Source organism: Phyllostomus discolor, chromosome 11, assembly GCF_004126475.2.
Source record: "Phyllostomus discolor isolate MPI-MPIP mPhyDis1 chromosome 11, mPhyDis1.pri.v3, whole genome shotgun sequence".
Lineage (NCBI taxonomy): Eukaryota > Metazoa > Chordata > Mammalia > Chiroptera > Phyllostomidae > Phyllostomus > Phyllostomus discolor.
This window is the reverse complement of record NC_040913.2, coordinates 3236539-3260608: the sequence shown is the minus strand read 5'-3', so window position 1 is coordinate 3260608 and position 24070 is coordinate 3236539. Positions and strand designations below refer to the sequence as shown.

General features: G+C 51.5%; 1 protein-coding gene across 1 annotated transcript in view; it reads left to right on the top strand.

Moving 5' to 3' along the window:
• The first annotated feature begins 363 nt into the window (after nt 1–363).
• KL (klotho) overlaps nt 364–24070 on the top strand; it is a 31315-nt gene continuing 7608 nt past the window's right edge. The window contains exons 1-2 of the mRNA XM_028526747.2: nt 364–1203; nt 23317–23827. Coding sequence (XP_028382548.1) covers nt 385–1203; nt 23317–23827 — 1330 coding nt within the window. The 5' untranslated portion in view covers nt 364–384. The remainder of the gene's footprint in view (nt 1204–23316; nt 23828–24070) is intronic.

Here is a 24070-nt window from a genome sequence, read left to right as displayed (position 1 = left end):
CCTCCTGGGCCCACCCCGGCCCCGCGGCTCTTCCCGCAGCGCGCGCGGATGGGCGAGAGAAGGCGGCGGGCAGACAACTCGTGTCGCCCGAACATCCTCCGCGGCGCCCGGGCGCAGCGAGGAACAGGTGCGTCTTCTCCGACGTCCCGGATCGGCGCCTGCGGCCCCGAGCGGCCTGTCGCGCTCCCTCTCCCGGCACCCGCTCGCCTCTTGCGCCCTGGTCTCCCCATCGCAGGGCGGGGCAGGCGCCAGCTCGCAGGTAATTATTGCCAGCCGGGCCCGCGGGGGAGAGCGGGGGTGGGCGCGCCGGCGGGGGGAGGGCGGCGCTGCGGGGCGCGGGCATAAAGGGGCGGCGCGGGGCCCCGGCGCCCGGATCCGCTCAGCATGCCGGCCCGGGCCCCGCCGCGCAGCCCGCGGTCGCCGCCGCCGCTGCTGCCGCGGCTGCTGCTGCTGCTGGCGCTGGGCGGCCGCCACCTGCGCGCGGAGCCTGGAGACGGCGCGCAGGTCTGGAGCCGCTTCGCGCGCCCTCCGGCCCCAGAGGCCGCGGGCCTTCTCCACGACACCTTCCCCGACGGCTTCTTCTGGGCCGTGGGCACCGCCGCCTACCAGACGGAGGGCGGCTGGCGGCAGCACGGCAAGGGCGCGTCCATCTGGGACACGTTCACCCACCACCCGCCGGCGCCCCCGGGCGACCCCCAGGCAGCCAGCCTGCTGACGGGCGCCCCGTCGCCGTCCCCGCCCGCCACCGGGGACGTGGCCAGCGACAGCTACAACAACGTTTTCCGCGACACGGAGGGGCTGCGGGAGCTGGGGGTCACCCACTACCGCTTCTCCATCTCGTGGGCGCGCGTGCTCCCCAACGGCAGCGCGGGCGCCCCTAACCGCGAGGGGCTGCGCTACTACCGACGCCTGCTGGAGCGGCTGCGGGAGCTGGGCGTGCAGCCCGTGGTCACCCTGTACCACTGGGACCTGCCGCAGCGCCTGCAAGACGCCTACGGAGGCTGGGCCAACCGCGCCGTGGCCGACCACTTCAGGGACTACGCCGAGCTCTGCTTCCGCCACTTCGGCGGCCAGGTCAAGTACTGGATCACCATCGACAACCCCTACGTGGTGGCCTGGCACGGCTACGCCACCGGGCGCCTGGCCCCCGGCGTCCGGGGCGGCGCGCGGCTCGGGTACCTGGTGGCGCACAACCTCCTCCTGGTGAGTTGGAGGGGCCAGGCGGAGGGACCCGGACCCGCGGGGGACCGGGCCTTCGGGGACGCCGGGGGCAAGAGGGGCGCCTGAGCCTCCAGCTCAGACGCGGCGCCATTTGAACACGTTTTTGAGGTAACTTAGGAGTCGCACGGGGTGGGAGGTGGGGGAGCGGGGACTGAGCAGTTGAAGCTTTTCCTCTGGGGCCCGTGGAGCCGGGGATGGGAAGGAAATCCCGCGGCGCGCGCGTGTGCGCGAGTGCCCTGAGCGGGCGCTCTTTGCAGCCACTTGTCAGGGGAAAACTGGCAACAGTTTCTTGGGTGAGAAGAGGGAGCTCCTTCCTCTGGGTGTAAAGGAATCCGTAGGGGTCGGGTGCGGAGGATTTCCCCGCAGAAGCTGTGGGGAGGAGGAGGGCGGGGGGAGTTGGTGAAAGACGCAGGTGTGTCGGGAAGGTGCGCGGGGAGCGTCACTCTCTGCCCCAGTTTGTGGGGAGCGCCCGAGGCCAGGGACCACCCAGTGAGATCTCGGTTGCTTGTGGCTCAGTTCACGCCGCGTCTCCGGGGTTTAAGAATCTTCGGGCGATCTTTCTGTCCATCCTCACTTCACTGCACGGGGTGTGACGGCCCCTGCAACCGTCTGAAACAAAGCTGGCCGTAAGCATACCCAACCGCGGAGGGACACAGACGGCGCCCTCCCACAGAGCTCACCCCCCCGACGCTCCCTCCGAATGGGAGCGAGCATTCCTCCGGGGGAGGCTCTTCACCTGAACAACCCCGTGTGAGCACCCTATGGGAGACGCGTAATGCGGTCGGACAGTGGAGCCTGTTGCTATGGGGTGAGGAAGGCGCCTCCCAAATAACTCTGCCTCCTTTTCCTCCTCTGCCTAGGGTTCAAGGTCAGGGCCCGCTGGTCCGAGGGTTCCTCTAGGACAACGCCGGTTGTCGGTGTACTTGGTACAGTTACTGCCAGAGACTATTTTATGTGTCATGGACAAACACTTTAATGCCAGTGTTTATTTAAATGTACGTGACTTTTGGTCCTGTATTTCGGTGACTTGTGGGTCGCCTGGAAGACCTACTTTTAAACTTAGAATTGAGCCCCATGGTTTGGACAAATGTAAGAAGGGCCACTTCTGCATACTTGTTACTGAAGCTGCACTGCAGCCCATGGGGGCAGGCCGTGGCGGGTTACGGAGCCGGCTCCGTGCCCCCGGCTGCCACGAATGTGGCGGTAGTGGCTTGGATAAATGGCATGGCAGCTCCACAGAATCCGCTCCCACGGATCATAAAAGAATGCTGGATCTGTTTGAAAATAAAATTGAGACGGTGATTTCAGTTGATCTATATCTTTTCATGAACATATTTTAGCGCAACACTAATACACTTTTTCAGTCTGGCTGTCCTTTTCAGGAATCAGGGACCCTGGGCCCCACCTGCTTATGGTTGGGGGCAGAGCAACCGTGGGGAGAACCGGCCCCTCTTGTGAGGAAGACGTGAGCACATTTCAGTCCACACCAGAAAAAAAAAGTCTGAGGTTCATGGGCAGCTGGAGGACCAAGCAGACCACTCCCACAGAATCAGTCCTTCCGGTTCCGACCACACGAGCTACATTGTTCGAGTGCGTGGAGTAAACTCGGTGTGTTTGCAAGTCGTCAGCTGCTATTTTAGTGACTTTCACGATTATTTCACTTAGAAAATAAGGACCTGGGACCTCAGGAGCTTCCTGGGGCTCTGGCGTTTTATATCGTGAACATGCTTTTGATTCCTGTGCCCGTTCTCAGCACTTTGATGAGATTTTCAGCTATATTTTTGGATCCTCACACACACACACACACACACACACACGCCCTTGCCAAACACTAACCGCCCTTCCCAGAAATGCAGTGGACTTTGAATTTGTAAGAAATCAGTGACAGGTGGACAGTGCTTTTGCTGATGCCGCAAACAAAATGCTGATGGCTGTGAAACATTAATTTTGCTTTCAAATTTCTCTCGCTTGGAAGTGAGTCGTTTTCGTATCTTATAAAGTCAGTGGTCATTATCAAGGAATACCTTAAATTCACTTTTCTCGAGGTAATTTGCTTCTGTTTTTCATGGTCTTTCTTGGTGCAGTGTTGCGGGGAGGGGCGTAAGGAAGCTCTGACCTACTAGAAGACATAAGACGTATTCTGTGGGTTTTGTGAATTGAACACTTCAGCCCGGGGTTCGATGTTGCTGTTAGGGGCCGCTAAGCTCCTCACGTGGTCCTGTGCATTTGGGGTCTGATGCTAGACAGGGACAAACGTGCCCCACACCCCTCCCCCCTGAGGAGACCCCCTGGGGACACTAGACATCGACACCTCTCCTGTCCCCACAGAGATTGAAGCACCCTTGTCTGGTGGCCAGGAGGCCAGGAGGGCGGCCCAAGGGACTCTGGGATGAGTCATTGGCGCTGTGCTCAGAATGGGGGTCTCCATGCTCTTTTGTGGGTTCCTGGCACTGGGGAAAACCTTGACAAAAAGAGGGGGGGGGGGAGGGAGGGAGGAAGAGAGAGAGAGAGGGAGGTGAAGGAAAACACGGGACTTAGAACTTCCCGGGACTGGGACTGAGGGCCTTCCAGGCTCCGGGGGCCCAGCTGCTTGCTCACCTGAGTCTGCCCCAGGGAGAGAACACAGCTCTCTCTCTGACTTGAAGAGGGACCGCGTGCCATCACAGCCCTCCAGAGATGGCTCCTGAGGGCCCTGGGACAACCAGCAAGGAGCCCTGTCGTTGGGAGCTCAGCCCCGGCGCCACCCCTGCGTGTGCGCCCTGCCCCTGGGGTTCTGAGCGGCCCGGACTGAACTGAAGACAGCTCCGTGCACCGGGGTCGGCGGGGCCAGGAGCTACTACTTTGTGCCAGTGTGTCTGGGACCAACAGGACTGGTGCTGAGCGCTGACCTCCACGTGGAGGTCACATGCCCACGTCTCAGCTGACCTGTCGGCGGCATGTATCCAGCGCTCTCCTCTCTTCCTTGACACGCCTTCTCAGCCTGGCGCCCGGAACCACTCTCTCTTGCCGCTCCTCTCTGCTCCCTGGCCAGAGCGTCCCAGTCCCCTTCGCCCGGGCCCCCTCCCCCGGCCTCCTCTCCAGGATGTCCCGCTGGGGCCTCTTCTCTGGACTCACCCCAGCTGATCTCTCTGAATGCTGTCTACTCTCTGACGGCAAATCTCCAGCCGTCATTTCTGCCCTGCGCTCCGGACACGGGCAGGCAGTTGCCTGCCCCACCCAGGTGTCCCCTAGGCCCGTCACATGGGACATGGCCAGACACAAACTCCTGTTCTCCCCCATCTCTGTTAAGCCCACTTCGTTCTTTCAGCTGGTCGAGCCCCCAAATCTTGACTCCTTTCTTTCTCTCGCGTCTTCTTTTCAATCCACCAACAAGACCCAACAGCTCCAACGGCCCCGAAGACGGACTCGGAATCCCACCACGTCCGTCCGCACCTGGGGCTGCAGCGTGAGCAGCACCCTGCGCACGGACCTGGGTCTTCGGAACTGCTTCCCGGTGGTTGTCCTCGCCTCTGCCCTCACTGCACCCCCCGCCCCCGGCCACCACCACACTGCCCCAGGCAGAGAGCCTCCAGGGCATTGTTCTATGTGAACCAGACAAAGTCCCTTGTTTGTGAAAATCCCACCTTCAAGCACCAGCTAACTGGGCCCGCCCCGGAATGCTGGTTCTTCCCTCCGTGGACTGCTGCAGTGCCGCCTTCCAACACCTTCTGATGCCTCCCGACACCTCCTACCTCATCGTCCCCGCCACTGAGCCCGTCGCCTGCCCTCACCACTCCGCTTGCCGGGCAGTTCCTTAAGTGAGGAGACTGTGTCCTCGTCCTCTGTCTTAGAACGCCGTCTTGCCCTTGGCAGGTGCTCATGACCTCTGGCTACGTAGGGGCCCGACCCTCCTTTATAAACGGTGCGCCAGGGCTCACTCTCTCTGTCGGTCTTGCTCGCTGCTTTCCGGTGGGAAGTGCCAAGCCCCAACCTTGGATAGGAAGGGCGGGAAACATAATGGGGCGGAGTTTGACATTTTTAGTAAAAATGTAGGGTTCATCTTCCAATTTATGACTCCGTTGTAAAGATGTTCAACCCGTTAAAAACCGTCTATAATCACCACGGACACCGTGAAGAAGTTTTCAGACTGGGAGCAGGGGCAGTGCCCTGGCTGGCGTCCGGAGCCTGTGTGGCAAGTGGCTTTGTGGTCGCGCTGACTCTTCCCTCCCCCAGGAATGGGAGAGGCAGTTTATCTACGAGGTCTGTGTGCTGAAAAGAGACACACTGTGTGCTTGCGGGGAGCGCTGTGCCCATTCCCCTCTCATTACAATGCACTCGGTGCACGGACGGAGCACTCAACTGGGTTGAAACAACGAGTTCTTTTGGAACAGTACTAAATTCAATCGTGCATTTAATCAGAAATAGCTAAAATATCTCCCAAAGAGCTTGACTCACTCCTCTTTGAGCAGCTGATGGAACATAGCGGTTGTTGAAGGTCACCGTCAAGTTCGAGAAACAAAATTAAGAATAGGGAGAAAACTAAGAAAACTATTTTAAAATCGTGGCGACGCGTAACAATGCCCATTGTTTCGAGTTGAAGAGAAGAGGGAGAATACAGACCACTCGGCATCCAAACGTCAGCGTGCACGTCTCACGGACAAAATGAACGCACGCACAGCCGCGCCGCCTGGGTGTGCGGTTAGTCACGGCTGTCGCACGTAAACCTCTTCTGCGCTATCTTCAGTTTTCCAACAATACGATTGCTCTGAGCCAGAATTTTAGCATAAATAATTCGTACAAAAGGTGCCTTTCCTTTTCAACCAATTCTGTTGAACCATTTCTGAAGGAAATGCCAGCTGTAGGAGGAGAATAGAATGCATACCTATTGGGGAGGCAAGGAATACAGAGCGTGTAAAAATACGTGCGGTGCCGGCATCTTCCAAGATCCAGTCGTCTCGGGAAACGCCGAAGGTATGCTTGCAATCTCTGCTTAAACAGATACGCATAACCTGCCTTTCGTTTCCCCTGTCCTGATGTATTCTGGGTACGAAGTTAATCCCCCCTCTCACAAGGATAAACTCTTATTTATCTTCCAGAAAGTTGACACGAACACTCTCACTGTGTGAGGACAACAGGCAGAGCAGACCCTGTACTCGTGTGTGATTTCCTGAGATCAGAGGTTGTATATCATACTTAGTTTTCAATTTGTAGTGCTTTTCTCGGCCCTTGGAACAGAAAAAATATTGGACACAACTGTTAACGAATGAATAAATGTAGATGTCAAATCATTTCCCCTTGCTTCAGCATGCCCCTCTTCTTTCTTGTAAATCGGATGGTTGCAATCTGCTTTCTCACACAGTATCTGGGAGGGAGCTCTAGAGCGAGGAAGTAAACAGAGTCAAAAATGTCGGCGACAGTCGTTAAAATGATGCCCCAAGATGGATAAAGATGATCTGAGAAAGACAGGAGCAGGGAAAAATTCCTGCCTAGGTAGTTTATATGACCTTTCTCATTCCCAGGGCAAACAGCATCCTTATTCCCTCCATTACACAGGAAAAGGGGGGAGGGGAGGGGCAGGATGCGCCTGATTTGGAGGCCAGACCACCTCTTCCATTTAAGCTGATTTTAGAAACGTATCTCTTCTATGTAAGTTCAGTCAATCAAGTAGTATTGATTGTCTCCATCTATTATACTAACACACAGGGTCTGGCATAAATAACGTCCCTCCATTACCACAAAGCCTTTTATTATAAAATCATGAGCAGGTGATTCTGTAACATAACAACACCACACTCAAGCACACCCTAGGACATTTCAGGTGAACTGTTCAAATTAAAGCTATAAATTGTCACACCCATACGATGACCCTACCAACCGCACTCACGCAGGCCTTACTTCTGCCGGACCCTGTATTATATTAAGTTTGTAATTTTGGGTTTTATTTCATGCACACGCAGTGGTGCTGAAGCAGCCCTGAGTGCCACGTGGGTCGGTGTGTTGACAAGTGAACGCCCTGCAGGGTGACCCACTGTGAGGTGGGGTGCCCCCCCCCCCGCCCCGACCCCGAGGCAGACGCGCTGTTTGAACTGAGTGACGGGGGCCAGGGGAGGGCCAGGTGTGGCCTTTGATGAGCATTTGCCTCGACTAACTCGGCATCAGGAGGGCCGACGTGCACCTCTCTGATTTCAGAAGAAGCCAGACATTCAGAATCTTGTGTGACATTTTCCGATTTTTAAAGATTGTGTCAAAAACATTTCGAGCATGACGAAGGCCAAACAAAGCTCAGTGGATGTTGAGTTTGTAGTCACTGACCTACAGCTTCGGGCTGCTGGGGCGGGAGCCTGACGCCGAACCCCCCAGGGGGCCTGGGCCCAGGTCCGTGCCCGAGGCTGGACCCCAGGGCTGGGACCTCCTCCCCTCGAGTGTCACCTCCCACTGGGCGGGGCTCCCAGACTGCCCACCTCCCTCGAAGTGAACGGCGGAGGATGGTGGAATGGCCGGTTTTTGAGCACACAGCTCCGTAATATATGGGTCCTGTAATACTGAATACAGAGTGATATGCGTTTAAACTTGTTTTATCCGATGAGACAACTAGGTCTCTGTCAAATCAGGAGACACTTGACGTCGTCCCCAGGAATGTGTACCCTTGGGCCCCGCTCCCAGGCCCGGGACTGTGGTTCACTTTCGGGAGGAGCTGGAAGGGAGGGAGGTGGGCCTTCGGGGTGCTGTGCAGAGCCGGGGGGCTGCGGATGAGACTCGGGGACGAGCACAGAGACCCCCTGGAACGGTGGCCGCCACGTTCCCGTCTCTTCCCCACAGCCCCATTAGCAAAAGAGGAGATTGTTTCTCTCTGAAGGCCCTGCCAGGCTCCAAGGGAAGGGGCTCAGAGGCCTTTGGAGATGGGTTCCCCACCGAAACGGCTGGCTTCCCGGCTGGCCCTGACAGCGGCAGCTTGCTCGCTCTACAGTGTCGCTGAGGCTATAATTTTTGGTACTTCTTTATTGTTTTTTGTAGCTATAGTTGTTTTCTTTTTTTTTAAGACTTTTAAAAAAGATTTTATTTATTTATTTTTTAGAGAGGGAGGGAGAGAGAGAGAGAGAGAGAGAGAGAAACATCAATGTGCGGTTGCTGGGGGCCGTGGCCTGCAACCCAGGCATGTACCCTGGCTGGGAATTGAACCTGGGACACTTTGGTTCCCAGCCCGCGCTCAACCCACTGAGCTACACCAGCCAGGGCTTTTTTTTTTTTTTTAAGATTTTATTTATTTATTTTCAGAGAGGGAAGGGAGGGAGAAAGAGAGAGAGAGAGAGAGAGAAACATCAATGTGTGGTTGCTGGGGGCCGTGGCCTGCAACCCAGGCATGTGCCCTGACTGGGAATCGAACCTGCGACACTTTGGTTCGCAGCCTGCGCTCAATCCACTGAGCTACGCCAGCCAGGGCAATTTTTGGTACTTCTAAGTATGAATGGACAGCCAAACTTCAAAAGATATTTGAGGAAACGGCTCAGTAGGAAACAGAGAAAATAAAATAAACCAACAGAAAAGCAAACCAGGAAAATATTACGCAGGATATTAACTACAGACACACTGAACAGGGAACAACCAGAACATTGAAACATTCTTGAACATCAACAGTAGGGCTGTGGAAGTAAAATGTTTGGTAAAAAGATTAAAAATAAAAGAAACACCCCCAACACAGTACAAAACGACAACGAAATGCAAATATCAAAGAGAGGGGGAAACGGTGAAAAGACCAAGCACCGAAGTCCCGCAGCGGACTAGCCGGAGTTCTAGAAGCACAGTAAGGGTGGAGGGCAGGCAGTTGTGAGAGAAATGACGCGAGAACCGGCCCGGAGCTGCAGAACCCGCGTTCGGCTCGGAAGACGCCCCCGCGGTCCTCGGGCAGCGGACACAGAGGCCCAGGGGCCAGATGGGCCTTACCTGCAGTTTCTGAAACAAAGAGCTCAACATACACATTACTTGCTAGGGTTATGGCATTTACCTTAAGCTAAGATTCTCCAAGTTTCGAGCCCCCTGTCAAAATGATCACGTGGTAACTCGCCCAATGGCCCCGAGACAGCGCCGTTCACTTCGGACCTTTCTCGTTCTTCTTCCCGCTCGATCCCCGTTGCTGGGAAGGGAAGGCCACAAAGACGTGTCACAGGAGGACGCTGTGAGGTGTAGCGGGGCCCCTCGCGTGGATGGCTACGCCGGGAGAAATAAAGGACAGGGGGAGGGGAGGGCAGGGGAAAACCAAGTCATCCACAGTCCGATGAATAAGCTTCCTTTTTCCACTCGCTCTCATGCGGAAGCCCCGCCGTCTCCCGTTTTCCCTTGCAGCCCCGAGGTCGGCGGGTCATGCCGCCGGGGCTCCTACATCCCCCGGGGCAGGTTTTTTTTTTTTTTTGACACACTTGCCCTCAGTGCAGACTCCTGCCCCTCACTCCCTGCCTTGGGGACACGGAGCGGGTCTTGCTGTGGGGCCTTGAGTCCTTTTCCTCCGACTCATCTCTCAGCCTGGCTGGCCCCCCCGCCCCCCGACCGCCTGGCGCCCACCTCCTCGAGGCCTGTGCCTTCTCAGTGAGGCACGCCCTGGCCCCCGTTTCTCCCTGCCTCTCCCAGGAAGCCCACCTTAGGGGACTGGGGGGCAGAGAGGACCACTTCCTGCCCAAGAGGTGCTCCCTGGTGGCTGGGGTCTGGGGAGCTCCCCCCAAGGTACGGGTCCTGCAGATGAAATGTGTGAAGATGAATTTCTTGGCTTTGGCTTCTTCTAGCTTCTCGGCTTGAGGGCAATTACAAAAGGAAAAGTAACAACAGACAACCAAACGCCCTCTGGCATAACTCTGGCTATTGAAAACAGTCTATGACTCCTGGGAGGATCCCCAGACGGAAGCCAGGTCTTTGGATTTAGTAGCTGCTCAGCGCTGTCCGGGCCGAGAGGCTTACGCGTGTTAATTAACACCCCTGGATGGACGTTTGTCCAGGGATCCGACCTAATCCTGGGACGTTATTTGTGACCACAAAGGGAGCTGTTAGGAAAAATTTTCCTGGGCTTGACAATGGGGCAGAAGGATTACTGTAGCTGGCGTTTCGTAAGCGCTTGTGGAATGAAAATATCTCTCAAATCAGTGACTTTCAAAGTGTTTGACCTTGACCCACACAGTAAAAAAAAAGCATTTTACATGTTGACACGCACACGACTGATACCAAAGTTTCATGAGGCGATGCTTACCGTTCTCCCCGCAGTGCACGCTGATATTTGCTAATTAGTCCTGTTCGATTACAGTTTTCAAAACGGCTGCGGCAGCACATAACCTTGTTTCACGGCTGGGAAAGGCCATTGAAGGGCACGGAGAAGCTGGCACCACGAAAAGGCTAATGGAACGCAGAGGGCGACAGGGCTGGTTGGTCACTCTGTGCTCTCAGCGGCTCTGTGAAGCCTGTTTCCTACCCCTGCGATCTATCTCACCGTCCCTGTTCTCTGGGTGAAGAGTGTTCTCTCCTGCACGCGGAATGCAGTGATTTCCAAAGCAGCGAGCCCCACACGAGCTTGAGAATCGGTCGGTGACCCATCCTCAAGTCTCAGAGTCTGTAGGCTGGCATCTGCCATGGGCCATGCGGAGCAGGAGAACTGGGGGAGCAGGGAGGTGGAGGGCGAGCGAGCGCGGGGAAAGTAACGGGGACTGGTGTAGAAGACATGGCTTTTCGTAAAAGTGTGGCGATCGATTGGGGAGCAGCGGCTCCGGCAGGGCATTGCTGGGCCGCTTTGGTGGTGGCAGCGAGGGCTGTGCACCAAAGGGACCCCAGCAGATGGACGGCTGAACCTCTGGGGCCTCAGCAACACACGCTGGGCCTCAGCCCTTTGTTTTCTGGTCTCCGCCTCTCCTGCAGCCCGAGGTCTCCCTGCCTGTCCCTTCGTGCTTCCGGTCACGTTGCTATCAGGAAAGCAGATATGACAACCAGGGATTGAAGGGCCTCTGGTCCCTGATAACGTTGTGATTAATGGGCCAGACAGACTCTGGTCCCAGGCCAGGCAGTTTGTTAACAACCTAGCATCGATAATTTGGAAAGATTTTCGTAGCAGCGTGATTTAATATTAAACAGAATGATTTAACAGATGGCAATTAGTTCTGTACAGAGAAATGAATGAGTCAAGAAACGTAATCTCTGATTTACTGATGTGTTTACCCAAAGTGAGTTATAAAATCATTTTTTACTTTCTTTGAAGGAAGTTATTTTTTAAAACGAATAAATAAAGGCCCTGGCCAGGTAGCTCAGTTGGTTAGAGCGTCACCCTGATGCACCAAGGTTGCCGGTTCGATCCTTGGTCAGGGCGCATATAAGAACTAAATACATCAGTGAGTGGAACAACAAATCTCTCTCTCTGTCTCTCTCAAATCAATAAATTAAAAAAAAAAGTGAATAAGGCTTTTTATGTAACCGACTTTTAGAAAATCCAGATGACATGATCATAAGTAACTAGATTCCAAAACTACACTATAATTAAAAAAAAATCTCCCCTGGCCTTTACTTTGCCCAGCTGTGAAAGCCTGCCTTTAGCTGAGTTCTTCTAGAACCTCACATGTGGTGATTACATGTGCGCCAAGGACTTCTCTATATGCAAATGACCAATGCTCACCAAGCCTCGGTCCAGGGAGAAGAGGGATGGAGTAGAAAGAAGGACACGGGGGTGACCCACAGAACGGGGGAAAGAACGCTAGGCATTTCGGGAATGGAACTTGCAAGCCACCCTTCTTGTCGAGGAGCGCGGTCTTTCTCCTTCCCTGCGAACGGGCCCCGTGCACGCTCGCCCCCTGGTCAGCGCGGTGTCTGCACGCCCCACTGCGGAAGGGCTCCTCCCACCCAGCCACCGCAGAAGCACTCCCTCCGCCCCAGCCTCCACCCCAGCAGGTCAGCCTCGGGGGCGGGGGGATGTCTGCTGGCCCGGCTTGGGGCGTTCCACTGAGCTAGGAGAAGAGAGTCTGTGCCCTTTTCGTTTTGCAGCTTTCCCGCCAGACCAGTGAATAACACTAAACGTGCCTTAGGAGCAGGTGCTGGGCCTTACCCATGCCCTGGGCTTCCGGAACCTAGTAGGCTAGTATACAGCAGGTGTTTAATACACGTCATCAAACTGTACACTGAGAAATGATTAGCGAGTAAGTTTCATGTCGTGTATATTTGCCACAGTAAAAAAGTAAAATAAATCTATTACCTAATGTTCTGTCTGCTTCTCAAGACTAGCGTGTGCATCATTTCTTGTGATTTCTGAGAAGAGCTCTATCTCAGACTTAGTTGTGTGGGACAGAAGAGTAGACAGTGTGAACAGCCCTACTCAGCCATCTGTTTCACTTTGAAGATCTTAACCAAGGTTAAAATCACAATTTCATGGTATGGAACATACCGATATACTGTGGCTGGGTGCAAAGAAAGGTCTTAATATCAGGACCCTACACTTGCTACTTGGTGGACATGGGGAATCAGTTTCTCTATCCGTGCTATGTGGGCAGGATTAATGGCATGCATCTAACTAACCCGGGTTTTGTTCATTTCTGTATTCCCATTCTGTAGTTCATGTCCATGGGTTGTATATACAAGTTCTTTGACTTCTCCATTTCCCGTATTATTCTTAATTTCCCCCCGTCAGTTTTGACCTACCATTTATGCTTCTTATTCCCTGTACCTTTCCCCCCATTCTCCCTCCTCCCCCTCCCCACTGATAACCCTCCATGTGATCTTCATTCCTGTGATTCTGTTCCTGTTCTAGTTGTTTGCTTAGTTTCTTTTTTTGTTGTTTTTGGTTTGGTTGTTGATTGTTGTGAGTTTGTTGTCATTTTACTGTTCATAGTTTTTGATCTTCTTCTTTTTCTTAGATAAGTGTCTTTAACATTTCATGTCATAAGGGCTTGTTGATGATGAACTCCTTTAACCTGACCTTATCTGGGAAGCACTTGATCTGCCCTTCCATGCTAAATGATAGCTTTGCTGGGTAGAGTCATCTGGGATGTAGGTCCTTGCCTTTCATGACTTGGAATACTTCTTTCCAGCCCCTTCTTGCCTGCAAGGTTTCTTTTGAGAAATCAGCTGAGAGTCTTATGGGAACTCCTTTGTAGTCGACTCTCTCCTTTTCTCTTGCTGCTTTTAAGACTCTTTCCTTATCTTTAATCTTGGCTAATGTAATTATGATGTGCCTTGGTGTGTGCTTCCTTGGGTCCAGCCTCTTTGGAACTCTCTGAGCTTCCTGGACTTCCTGGAAGTCTATTTCCTTTGCCAGATTAGGGAGGTTCTCCTTCACTGTGTTCTCAAATAAGCTTTCCATTTCTTGCTCTTCCTCTTCTCCTTCTGACACCCCTATGATTTGGATGTTGGAAAATTTAAAGTTGTCCTTGGAGGTTCCTAAGCCTCTCTTCATTTTTTTTGAATTCTTATTTCTTCATTCTGTTCTAGTTGAATGTTTATTTCTTAATTCTGCTCCAAACCATTGATTTGAATCCTGATTTCCTTCCCTTCACTATTGACTCCCTGTACATTTTCCTTTATTTCACTTTTTAGAACCTTTACTTTTTCCTCTATTTTGTGACCATACTCAACCAATTCTGTGAGCATCCTGATTACCAGTGTTTTGAGCTGCACATCTGATAGGTTGGCTATCTCTTCATCACTTAGTTGTATTTTTTTTTTTGAACTTTGATCTGTTGTTCCATTTGGGCCATTTTTTTTCTATCAATAGTAAGGGGTGGAGCCTTAAGTATTCACCAGGGCTGGGCAACCTACGTCACTGTGTTGTGGAGCTGTATGTGGGGGAGGGTCCGAGAGGGAACAGTGCAGCTTGCTCTGCTCTCTGCCCACTTCTAGTCACTTCCCTCGCTGCCCACAAGCAAACTGGGCCCTTTTGGTCCTGATTCCTGGGTGGGTGGGTTTGTGTATGTTCTAGGACCCTATGGGTCTCTCCAACGAACTCTCCTGTGAGGCTGGAAATTTCTCCCGCTGCTCAACCTCCACAGGTGTTTTCAGACAGAAGTTTTAAGGCTTTATTTCCCCATGCTGGAAGCCTGGGTTGTGCAGTTTTTCTCGCTCCCCAGTTGTTCCTCCTGGTTTATCTGCATGCAAATGTGGGGCCACCCACTCCGTCAGCTGCCACCTTGTGCATCCAGCCCCGCCTCACCCACCACGGTCCTCCAGCTGCAGCCTTGCTGTGAGTCCTCTCCGCCCGGCTGCCCATCTCTCTGCCCCTCCTATCAGTCTGGATGAATGTTTCTTCTTTAACTCCTTGGTTGTCGGACTCCATATAGTTCAATTTTCTGGCAGTTCTGGTTATTATTTTTTTTTTAAGTTTTTTTGTTCTTCTTTTGGCTGTGCGAGGAGGCACAGGTATATCTACCTACGGTTCCATCTTGACTGGAAGTCGTCAGTTGCATTTCAGACACAGGGAAATTTTGTCATCAGTGTTTCATTGCAGGCATTCCAGTGCCTGTGGCTGCTCAGTGTGGTTTTGTTTTCACGTCCTTGAAAAGTTGACGTTGAGCATTGGTGCTGATGCTCTTGTGAAAAGTCTGCTCAAGACTTTCATTCGTGGTGGGGTGGGGTGTTGTTTCTTTTTTATCATTGACTGTTAGGGTTATTGTGTTTATTCTGAATAGAATTCTTTTGTCAGGTGTATTTTTAGCATTTCCCTTCAGTGGTTTACCTTTTCATATTGTTAACTTTTAAAGAGCAGAGTTTAATTTTGATGAAGGCCAATTTATTATTTTTTTCTTTTGTGATGTGTGCTTTCTGTGACCAAAGAAGTATTTTTTCTATCCCATGATCAAAAGGCCATGTTTTGAGCTACACACGTAATGGTTTTAGCTTTTACATTTGCATCTATGATATGTCTCAATTGCATTTTCATGCAAAGTGTAAGGTTGAGTTGTTTTTTTCCCCATACATTTTCCAAATGCAGGACCTTTTATTGAAAATCCTCTCCTTTCGCCACGTAAGCACTTTGGTGCATTGGTCAAAAATCACCTGGCTGTGGGTTTAGTTTCGAATTCTCTGATCCTTTCTTTAATCTATTTGTCTGTCCTTATGGCAGTATCTCCCTTGGTTGATCATTATAGTTTTATAGGAAGTCTTTAAATCAGGTAGTTTGAATGCTTCAACTTTGTTCTTTTTTAAATTTGTTTGAACTGTTCTACACCCTTTGAATTATCATATTCATGTTAGAATCAATTGCCAGTTTCTACAGAAAAATTGTTGAGATATTAGGTGGGGTGGCATTGAGTCTATAGATCAGTTTGGGGAGAAGGGACACTATTGAGCCTTCCAATCCATTAAAAAGTGGCATCTCTCCCCATTTATTTAGATCTTAGGAATGTCTAGCAGACGTCACACCTTTTGTTACTTTTGTTAAATCATTCTTAGGTACTTTATGGTTTTGGTGTTAAGTGGTATTGTATTTAAAATTTATTTTCCACATCTTTATTGTGTGTATATAAAATGCAATTGATTTTTGCATATTGACATATTCTGTTAACTTGCTAAGTTTCCTTATTAGTTCCAATAGTTTATTGTTAGATCCCTTAGGATTTCTATATAGATAATTGTGTTTTCTCTGAATAATAGATTTGTTTTCCTTTCCAACCAACTTGTCCTTCCTTTCTTTGATCTGTCTTGCTATTCTGGCTAGGACCCAGTATAACGTAAATAAAAGTTCTGAGAGTGGTTAAATTTATTCATAAATCTTTTATTCTTTTTGAACCTATTATACATTGAAGAAATTTCAGGGGGAAGAAATACACAGTAGAGAACTGTGTTTTTCTCTATATCATAGGCAAAAACCGAAGTTTTCCTTTTACAGTGATTTATTACATTGATGGATTTTCATGTGTTGAACTATCCTTGCATTCCTGGGATAAATCCTCCTTGATTCCGGTATATAATCCTTTTAATATACTGCTGAAATTGCTTTGCTAGTATTTTTCAAGTTTTTTATATCTATTTAATAAGGGATATTGGTCTGTAGCTTTGTGTGAGAAGGATTGGTGTTAATTCTTTTTTAAATATTTGGTATTATTTACCATTAAGGCCACTCCCCCTCAGTTTTTCTTAGTTGGAAGGTTTTTTTTTTAATGTATTGATTGATTTTTAGAGGGAGAGAGGAAGTGAGAGAGACAGAGAGAGAAACATTGATTTGTTGTTCCACTTATTTTTACATTCATTGGTTGATTCTTGTATGTGCCCTCACCGGGGATCGAACCTGCAACCTTGACATGTCAGGATGGTGCTCTAGCCAGATGAGCCACTTGGCAGGGCTGGCAGATTTTGATACTGATTCAATCTCTTGATGTTTATTTTATGTTCCAGGATGTGGCTTATATTTATAAACACTTCATGTACAACTTGAAAGTATTGTTGAGGGTAGTGTTGACCTAAACCCTAAATGTCAATGAGCTCAATTTGGTTTATAATATTATTTAGACAATTTATATACTTACTAATATTTTTTGCTATTTCTGCAGTCAGTTATTGAGGGGGAAGTTAAGATCTTCAACCCATTGCCAAATTGTATACTTTTTAAAAAAACCTATGAATTTTTGCTTTATGTATTTTAAAGCTCTGATATTGTTACATTTAGAATTATATCTTCTCAGTGAATTGGTCCTCTTATTATTAAGAAATATCCATCTTTATCTCTGGTAACACTTTCTGTCTTGAAGTCTATTTTGTCATTAATATACCCTTGCAGACTTTTTGGGCTCGCTACATGCCTGAGACATCTCTCTCCATCTTTTCTCTCTCAATTTAGCTGAGACGTTACATTCTAAGTGTATTTCTTGAACACAGCATGTAGTTGGAATGTATTTCAAAATCTAGTTTGATAGTATCTATCTTTTCTTTGGAGCATTTGGTACATTTTTATTTACATAATTATTGATATATTTGGGTTTATGTTTACCGTCTTGTTATGTGATTTCTAATTGTCCTATCAGTTTTTATTTCTTTCTTTAGCATACTTCTCAGTGAATCAAATATTTCTTGGTATTTTATTTTTATTATTCTTTTGGCCTTTTAGATATCTTTTAATATATTTTTATTACACTATTTATCTTTATCATATAGTCCATATAGAATTAATAGTGTTAAACCCATCCAATGAAATTTTTATTTGAGATATTTTACTTTTCAGTTCTATAATTTTTATGTTTTTCCCCCCATTTCTCTGTTTTTAATTCCCCATTTGCTCACTTTTTACAGCTATCTCTTCCATGCCATCCTTGCACATATTTCTAAACGCTATGTTAAGATCCTAGATCTTTTTGGCTGTGTGGTTTCTGTTTCTTTTGAATGCTTTTCTTAAAATTTAAGGTTTTAATTTTCCTTCTTTTTCAATGTTTAGTGACTTTTTATTGTACTCTGGACAATATGAACGACACACGATAGTGAGTCTGGCTTACATTGTGTTCCTTTAAAGGGTGCGCTATTGTGGGCTGCCAGGCAGGTAAATCACCGGGGGATTGTTTTTTCACCTGCCAGGCCTGAAGTCAGTCTTCGTCAGCCTCCCGGCTGTGCTTCGCCCGGGCAGCACTGCCCCATCCCGGCCTGAGCTTGGGCGGAAGGCTGGGCTGGGGTGGAACTCACCCCCAGGTGGCCCTTCACCCCTGTTTTTAAATGCCTTATTTGTGGGAAAGTTTGTGTTGGGTTGTAGGAAGGATAAAAACAGGTAAACGACAAGATGCTTACAATTTAAACAGCAAAAAAATGTGCTATGAAATTCAGGGTATTTTACTTCCGAAATTTGGTGATACTCGCTGATTAGTAAAGAAATACAAGATCTATTTATTCTAGACTTTTTGTACTCTGCATTTCAAAATCTGCATTGTGGCTGGTAAGCAAGTGAGGAGGACTGGGTGGAGGGGGGCAAAGGGAGAAAAACTGGGGCAATTGTAATAGCATGATCAATAAAATATAATAAAGAAAAAGAAAGTGAGGGGATATCATTTGGTCTTTTACACCAAAATGGACCACTCGTGCATTTTGAGGCAACACAGTATTATTCTTAGAGGGCTACCGTGCCCAGTTCCTTATAATTTACTTTTTAATGAAGTCTGTCTGAAAGTTCTCTCTTAAGGTCTCAGAAGTAAAGTACAACCCGGATACCTTATGAAAGAGTTCCGCTGCTCTGGCTCAGAAAATTGTTTGCTTTTGTCCCGGACTTTTTGACCTGGCTCTTAACGCCAGCCTGCATCCTCCATGGCTGCTTATGGAACACTCACTCCACCCCGATACCTCTCTGGAGTCTGAGGCCAGAGGGAGAAAAGCCCAGGTCGATGCCTTTGAAACGCCTACAACCTAGACAGTCAGATAAACGCAGCGTCCTATGGTTGAGGCGTCTGAGAGGGACCAGATGTGGAGACGCATGGAAAAGACATTTAAGGGTCGGGATAGGGAAGAGGTCAGGGAGGGCTTCCTGGAGGCGGTGATGTCTGAGCCGAGTCATGAGGAGGGTGAAGCCGGAGAGTCTGGGAGTAGGTAAAACACGCGAGGGCTGATCCCGCAGACATGCGGGAGCCTCGGGGATCTCAGAGCTCCGAGCGGGGCTCAGTGCGCCTGGGAGTGTGGACTTGAGGCGGGGGCTGCAGGCAGGCTGGAGGACAGCCGGGCAGGCTTTCATGACCTCACAGCTTTCACAGAGCCACCACGGGTGGGTCCAGCAGGGCCTGCCTCGCAGCTCCTATGAGCTGCTTTCCTGTTTGGAATTTTAAGTGTCTGTCTTACTTCTAAAGCAGCACGTGTGTGTGGGAGGAAATGAAAACCACAGAGATAAGCAAAATGAAGACCCTGCTGCCCCCCCCCCCCCCCGCCACAATCCTGGCCTTTCCGTAACAAGGTATAAACCCTTCTAGATCTTTGCATACATATTTTTCTCAATAATCTAAACATTTTCTCTAAAGTGCTATGAAACCAACATATTGCTTTGTAATCTGCTTTTTTTGTTCAGTTAGTATTTTAGCAACATATTTTACATGTTAATCGACATCCCATTCTTCTGTATTATTCGTAACATCGACTAGGAGCATTGCTTCAGTCGTACCCCAATGTGTTAAAACAGGCATAGGACGGTGTGAATGTCCTTGAATATTGGACATTTTGATTGGTTGCAGTATTTTGCCATTGGAAACAGTATTTAGATAAACATTCTTGCTCATGCCCTAAATTATTTCCCTGAGTCCTTGTCAATAGCTTTATTAAATTTTAATCTTAACAAGATTATAAGATTTCCATACCCAGAGTAATTAGAAAGCAATGCAAAAGCATGCATAGCCTTTCTCTATTAATCATCCTTCCTTGTTACAATGCGGCAAACGGTGACCTTGCTACTTACTACCCCTTGCCTCGTAGCCTTTGGTTACGCACACCTACCGTCTGGAAGTGAAATGCGCTCGGGAGGCCGTGACACGGCGTTTGGTTAAATGTGGCAGACACCGCTGGGCCTCTCTCTGTGTGCCGGGGGTGGGCGGGGAGCGAGACAGCCCTTTTGGGGGCTCAGCTCAGGCTGGGGAGGCAGGTGAGACGTGGAAGAAACAGGGGTCCCCAGAGGCTGGCCATGCAGCTCCGCGTGGGGAGCTGGGATAGGAGTGGGGGTGGGGGACTTCCGGGAGCAGAGGCCCCGCCCGGAGTGGCCCCCAGTTTGGGCTGCGGTAGAGAGCAGTCAGATATCAGGTCCAGTGTTTGAGGGGAGGGGAATGGGGTTGGGGGTTAGCTGAGCAACGCCTGAGATGCTGCTCTCTGTGCGAGTCAGGGCTCCCCAGGGACCCGGGCCGGCGGGGTTAGTTTGGACAGAGGTGCACTGCGTGGGATTGGCTTGCGTGTACCGAGCCTGAGGAGCCTCCCGATGGGGAAAGCCGGCGGCGTGGTTTCTGTCCCCACCCGGAGGCCTGAGACGCAGGAGCCAGTGACCCAGACGGCAGTGGGTGGAAGTCCGGGTTCAGTCAGCGTGCAGCCTGAACAGCGTGGAAGTCCGGGTTCAGTCCCCTCCCCCCAAACACTGGACCCTTTTCCTTCTGCTCCGGCCTCCGCGGGACCCACGCCCACCCTCCTGGGTGAGGGCGGCCCTCTGCTATCAGTCCACCACCGAAGCTAATCTCCCCCCGCAAGACCCTCACAGGCAGACCCAGAAATGATGTCGCCACGGGTTTGTTCAACTTGCGTGTGCTCCATGGAGCAGAGGGTGCTGCGAGGCGGCCACTGTGAAAGGACAGAGCACCGGCGCGGCTGGAGTGGGGGTGCCGGGGGAAGTTCACGGCAACACACAGGGGGACGGGAAGGCAGAGCGGGGAGAGAGAGACGGGATCAGGGACCGTGCCATTACTACGGCCTGTGGGTGGCGTGCTTTGGGGTTCCCAGGCCGGGGCCAAATCCGTCGATTCAAACCGAAAGATGGGTTTAGGTGAGCCCCACGAGGGTCTTATCCAAAACACTCAGAAACGGTACAGGCCCAAGGAGGGAGGGGAGACGGTAGATCCCAAACTCTTGCCGGGAAAGTCCCCTCTGGAACTCGCCAGGGCTCATGGCCCCACAGGCTGCTTGCTCTCTGGGTCCTGTGCCAGCGCGCGAGGCCGGGTCAGTGCAGGCCCCGCAGGACGCTCGGTCAGACAGAAGGGACGTGGACCCAGCAGAACCATGAAGCCGCTGGGCTGGACTCTCCCCCAGCGTCCCACCAGCTGTCTGGGGTCCCTCAGCCCGGCCAGGCTGAGGCACAGAATTAACCGCCCTGCCCTGTGGGGCTGCAGATGTGCGAGTCTCTTAGTAAGGAACAGCTTGCTAGAACCTCTCACTCGCATCCTGGGCTGTAATCCCCACGCTGCCCCTGCAGGAGGAGAGATGCTATTCCCCTTGGTGCAGGGGAACATCCAGGGCTCCCGCTGGTAATGGAGAGAGGACGCGGGATCCAAAGCCGCCTCTTCCAACCCAGCCCCCACGCGGTATCACGACACCCCATCCGTGTGGGGTGGATGCGCTCCCTCCTCAGCAGGCGTGATTCCTTAGTGGCGCGCGCCGTCTTCCTTTTCGGTCTGCGCACCCCTTGGGGCAGACGGAATACGCGTTCACGGAGACCCTCCCGCCCGCAGGCTTCGCGATGGGTGCTTTGCCTGAAGCCTCTCATTTCCCACTTCCTAAGGGCCGGGGAGTGACCCGGGAACGCAGGCCTTCCCCGCGCAGGTGAGGGAACGCGGTGAAAGGCACGCAAGTAACTGCGACGGAGCAGGAGTTTCATCCGACGTCGAAACCGCGCACGCGCTTTTGTGCAGCCTCGGCCACCGGTTTCCTGGCCCACCGCCCTCTTGGAGCTGCGTCCAGGTCGTCGCAGGTAGAAGAGGGAGCAGTCCAGGGCGGCGAACAGTCCCTCCGCCCCGCTCCGACTCCAGCTGCCTGCAGAATGCACCCCGACTAGGAAGTCCTGGGGCTGCCCTCACTCCCGTCCGACCCCCGACCCCCCTCTGCCCCCTGCGGGGCTTGCTCTGCGGAGGCCGGTGAGACGTTAAGGGCCTGACTGTTAGGCCTCCAAGTGCTGGGGCCTGGCGTCCCGAGGAGGAGCATGCACGGGTCCCATTCTTTTCTGTTTCACCGCTGAGCGTCAGGCTGAGGTTTCCTGTCCGTTGGGAAAGGGGCGGCCTGATACCGAAGGAGAGCACGGCAGAGAAAGGTGGAGGCGGGGCCTCACCAGCCAGCAGTGTCTGAATCCCGTGGGCAGGCGTCACTCTTCTTCGGCTGCACAGTTGATTCCGTATTTCCCCCTTAGCATGCGGAGAGCTGCTTTGGGTCCTGAGAAAAGAACCATACGTTCAGTGAAACGACACAGATATTCAGTAAGAAACTACAAAGGAGAGCTCAACGGAAACTCTTCCATTCCACGGGAATGCTTGGCTGAGCTCCTGAGCACAGCGGTGAGGCCGCTGTGGGGCCCACACCCCCCACCCCCTGACACCAGCCACGAGAATGACACTCAGACAAACACGAAGAGGGTGCTGGGCGCACTGCGTGAGCGAGCTCCTTTGGGCCCAGGGAGGGGGCGGGAGTTGGGGTGACTGTTGCAGAGAGCGTGTGTCACCCAGAGTTGAGTGAGTTTTTGAAGATGATCTGTTAGTGGGGCCCAAGGCTGATGAACAGCACTTGTATTTTTAGCCAAACAGAGTAAACTGAGGAGTTGAAAAGTGAAGAGAAACAATTCAAATGAGGCAGGAAGAACCCTATGACACTCCCTTTCCTTTACGAAGTGAAAGGAAACAGGGACCACAAGACAGCAGGGGTCAGGGGGGTGTGATGGGAGCATGACCCCGCTGTCGTGGGAGGGAAGCCCATCTCGTTGCTGCAGGGGTGTCCGGGCTGGGAGTTCACTGGCCACGGGCACCGGGTCCCCTCAAGGCTCCATGTGGGTGGTTTCCGCTCTTGGCGGGTACCGTGGGCCCTGGGCCCTGCGGGAAGTCGGCGCCATCCCTGAGTTCCGCAAGGTCAGGGTTAAGTTCACAGATTGCAGTCGGTCCTTTAATTTGTTGCACGGATTCCTCGTAGGGAAGAGCAAAGATGGTGAGAACACGTGCCAGAATTTTATCTCCGACCGATGACTCCAAGATATTAAATCGGCTCCAACGGCGTGAGCCAACTTGAAAACTCCCAGTCTCTCAGGATAGAAAGAAGTATACATAATCCTATTTGGAAATTCCTGGTGCGATCCCGGGTCTGGGTTTGGTCCTTTCCGCGAGGCCTATTCATTACACAGTGCATAATCCAAAGTCAACGAAGCAGCACGATATTATAACCGATTCTTGTTTCGTGAGTTTTTCAAAGTATGAATAATAACTACACGTTCAACACCAACAAAATTCACATTTTCCACTGGCGGCCGAGGACGGTGGCAATGATTCCAGGCTGGGCAGTGGCCGGCTGTGGGCTGACCTCCCTCTCAGATGACTTATCGATGCCAGGTGACATTTCCCTCGAGGGGTTCGTCATTAGGTTAGGCTTGATGAGAAACAGATACAAATAGGGTCGGGAATTCAAATATGTGTTACATCTCTCCTCGCAATCAAACACCAATTTACTTACCCGAGGCTCTTCCTTGTGTTCTGATCTGTGTAGGCTCATGCCAAAATCTGGCACCTCTACAACACGTCCTTCCGCCCCACCCAGGGGGGCCGCGTGTCCATCGCCCTGAGCTCCCACTGGATCAGCCCCCGGAGGCGGACGGACCACGGCATCCAAGAATGCCAGCGGTCTCTCGACTTCGTCCTCGGCTGGTTCGCCAAGCCCATATTCGTCGACGGCGACTACCCAGACAGCATGAAGGGCAACCTCTCGTCCCTCCTGCCGGCCTTCTCGGACCCGGAGAAGGAGCTCGTCAAAGGGACGGCCGACTTCTTCGCTCTTTCCTTCGGGCCGACCTTGAGTTTCCAGCTCTTGGACCCCGCCATGAAGTTCCGCCAAGTGGAGTCTCCCAGCCTGAGGCAGCTGCTGTCCTGGGTGGGCCTTGAGTACAACCGCCCGCAGATCTTCATCGTGGAAAACGGCTGGTTTGTCTCGGGGACCACCAGGCAGGATGACGCCAAATATATGTATTACCTCAAAAAGTTCATCATGGAGACTTTAAAAGGTAGGCTTGGGGGTGGAATTCCAGTTTCCCGTGCACATCCGCTGCTAAAACAATCTCTCAGATGATCTGTAATAAACTATGTGAACTTACCGTGTTTTTTAATGTTAGGTTCTTTTTTTAAAAGATTTTATATATTTATTTTTAGAGAGGGAAGGGAGGGAGAAAGAGAGAGAGAGAGAGAGAGAGAGAGAGAGAGAGAGAGAAACATCAATGTGCAGTTGCTGGGGGCCGTGGCCTGCAACC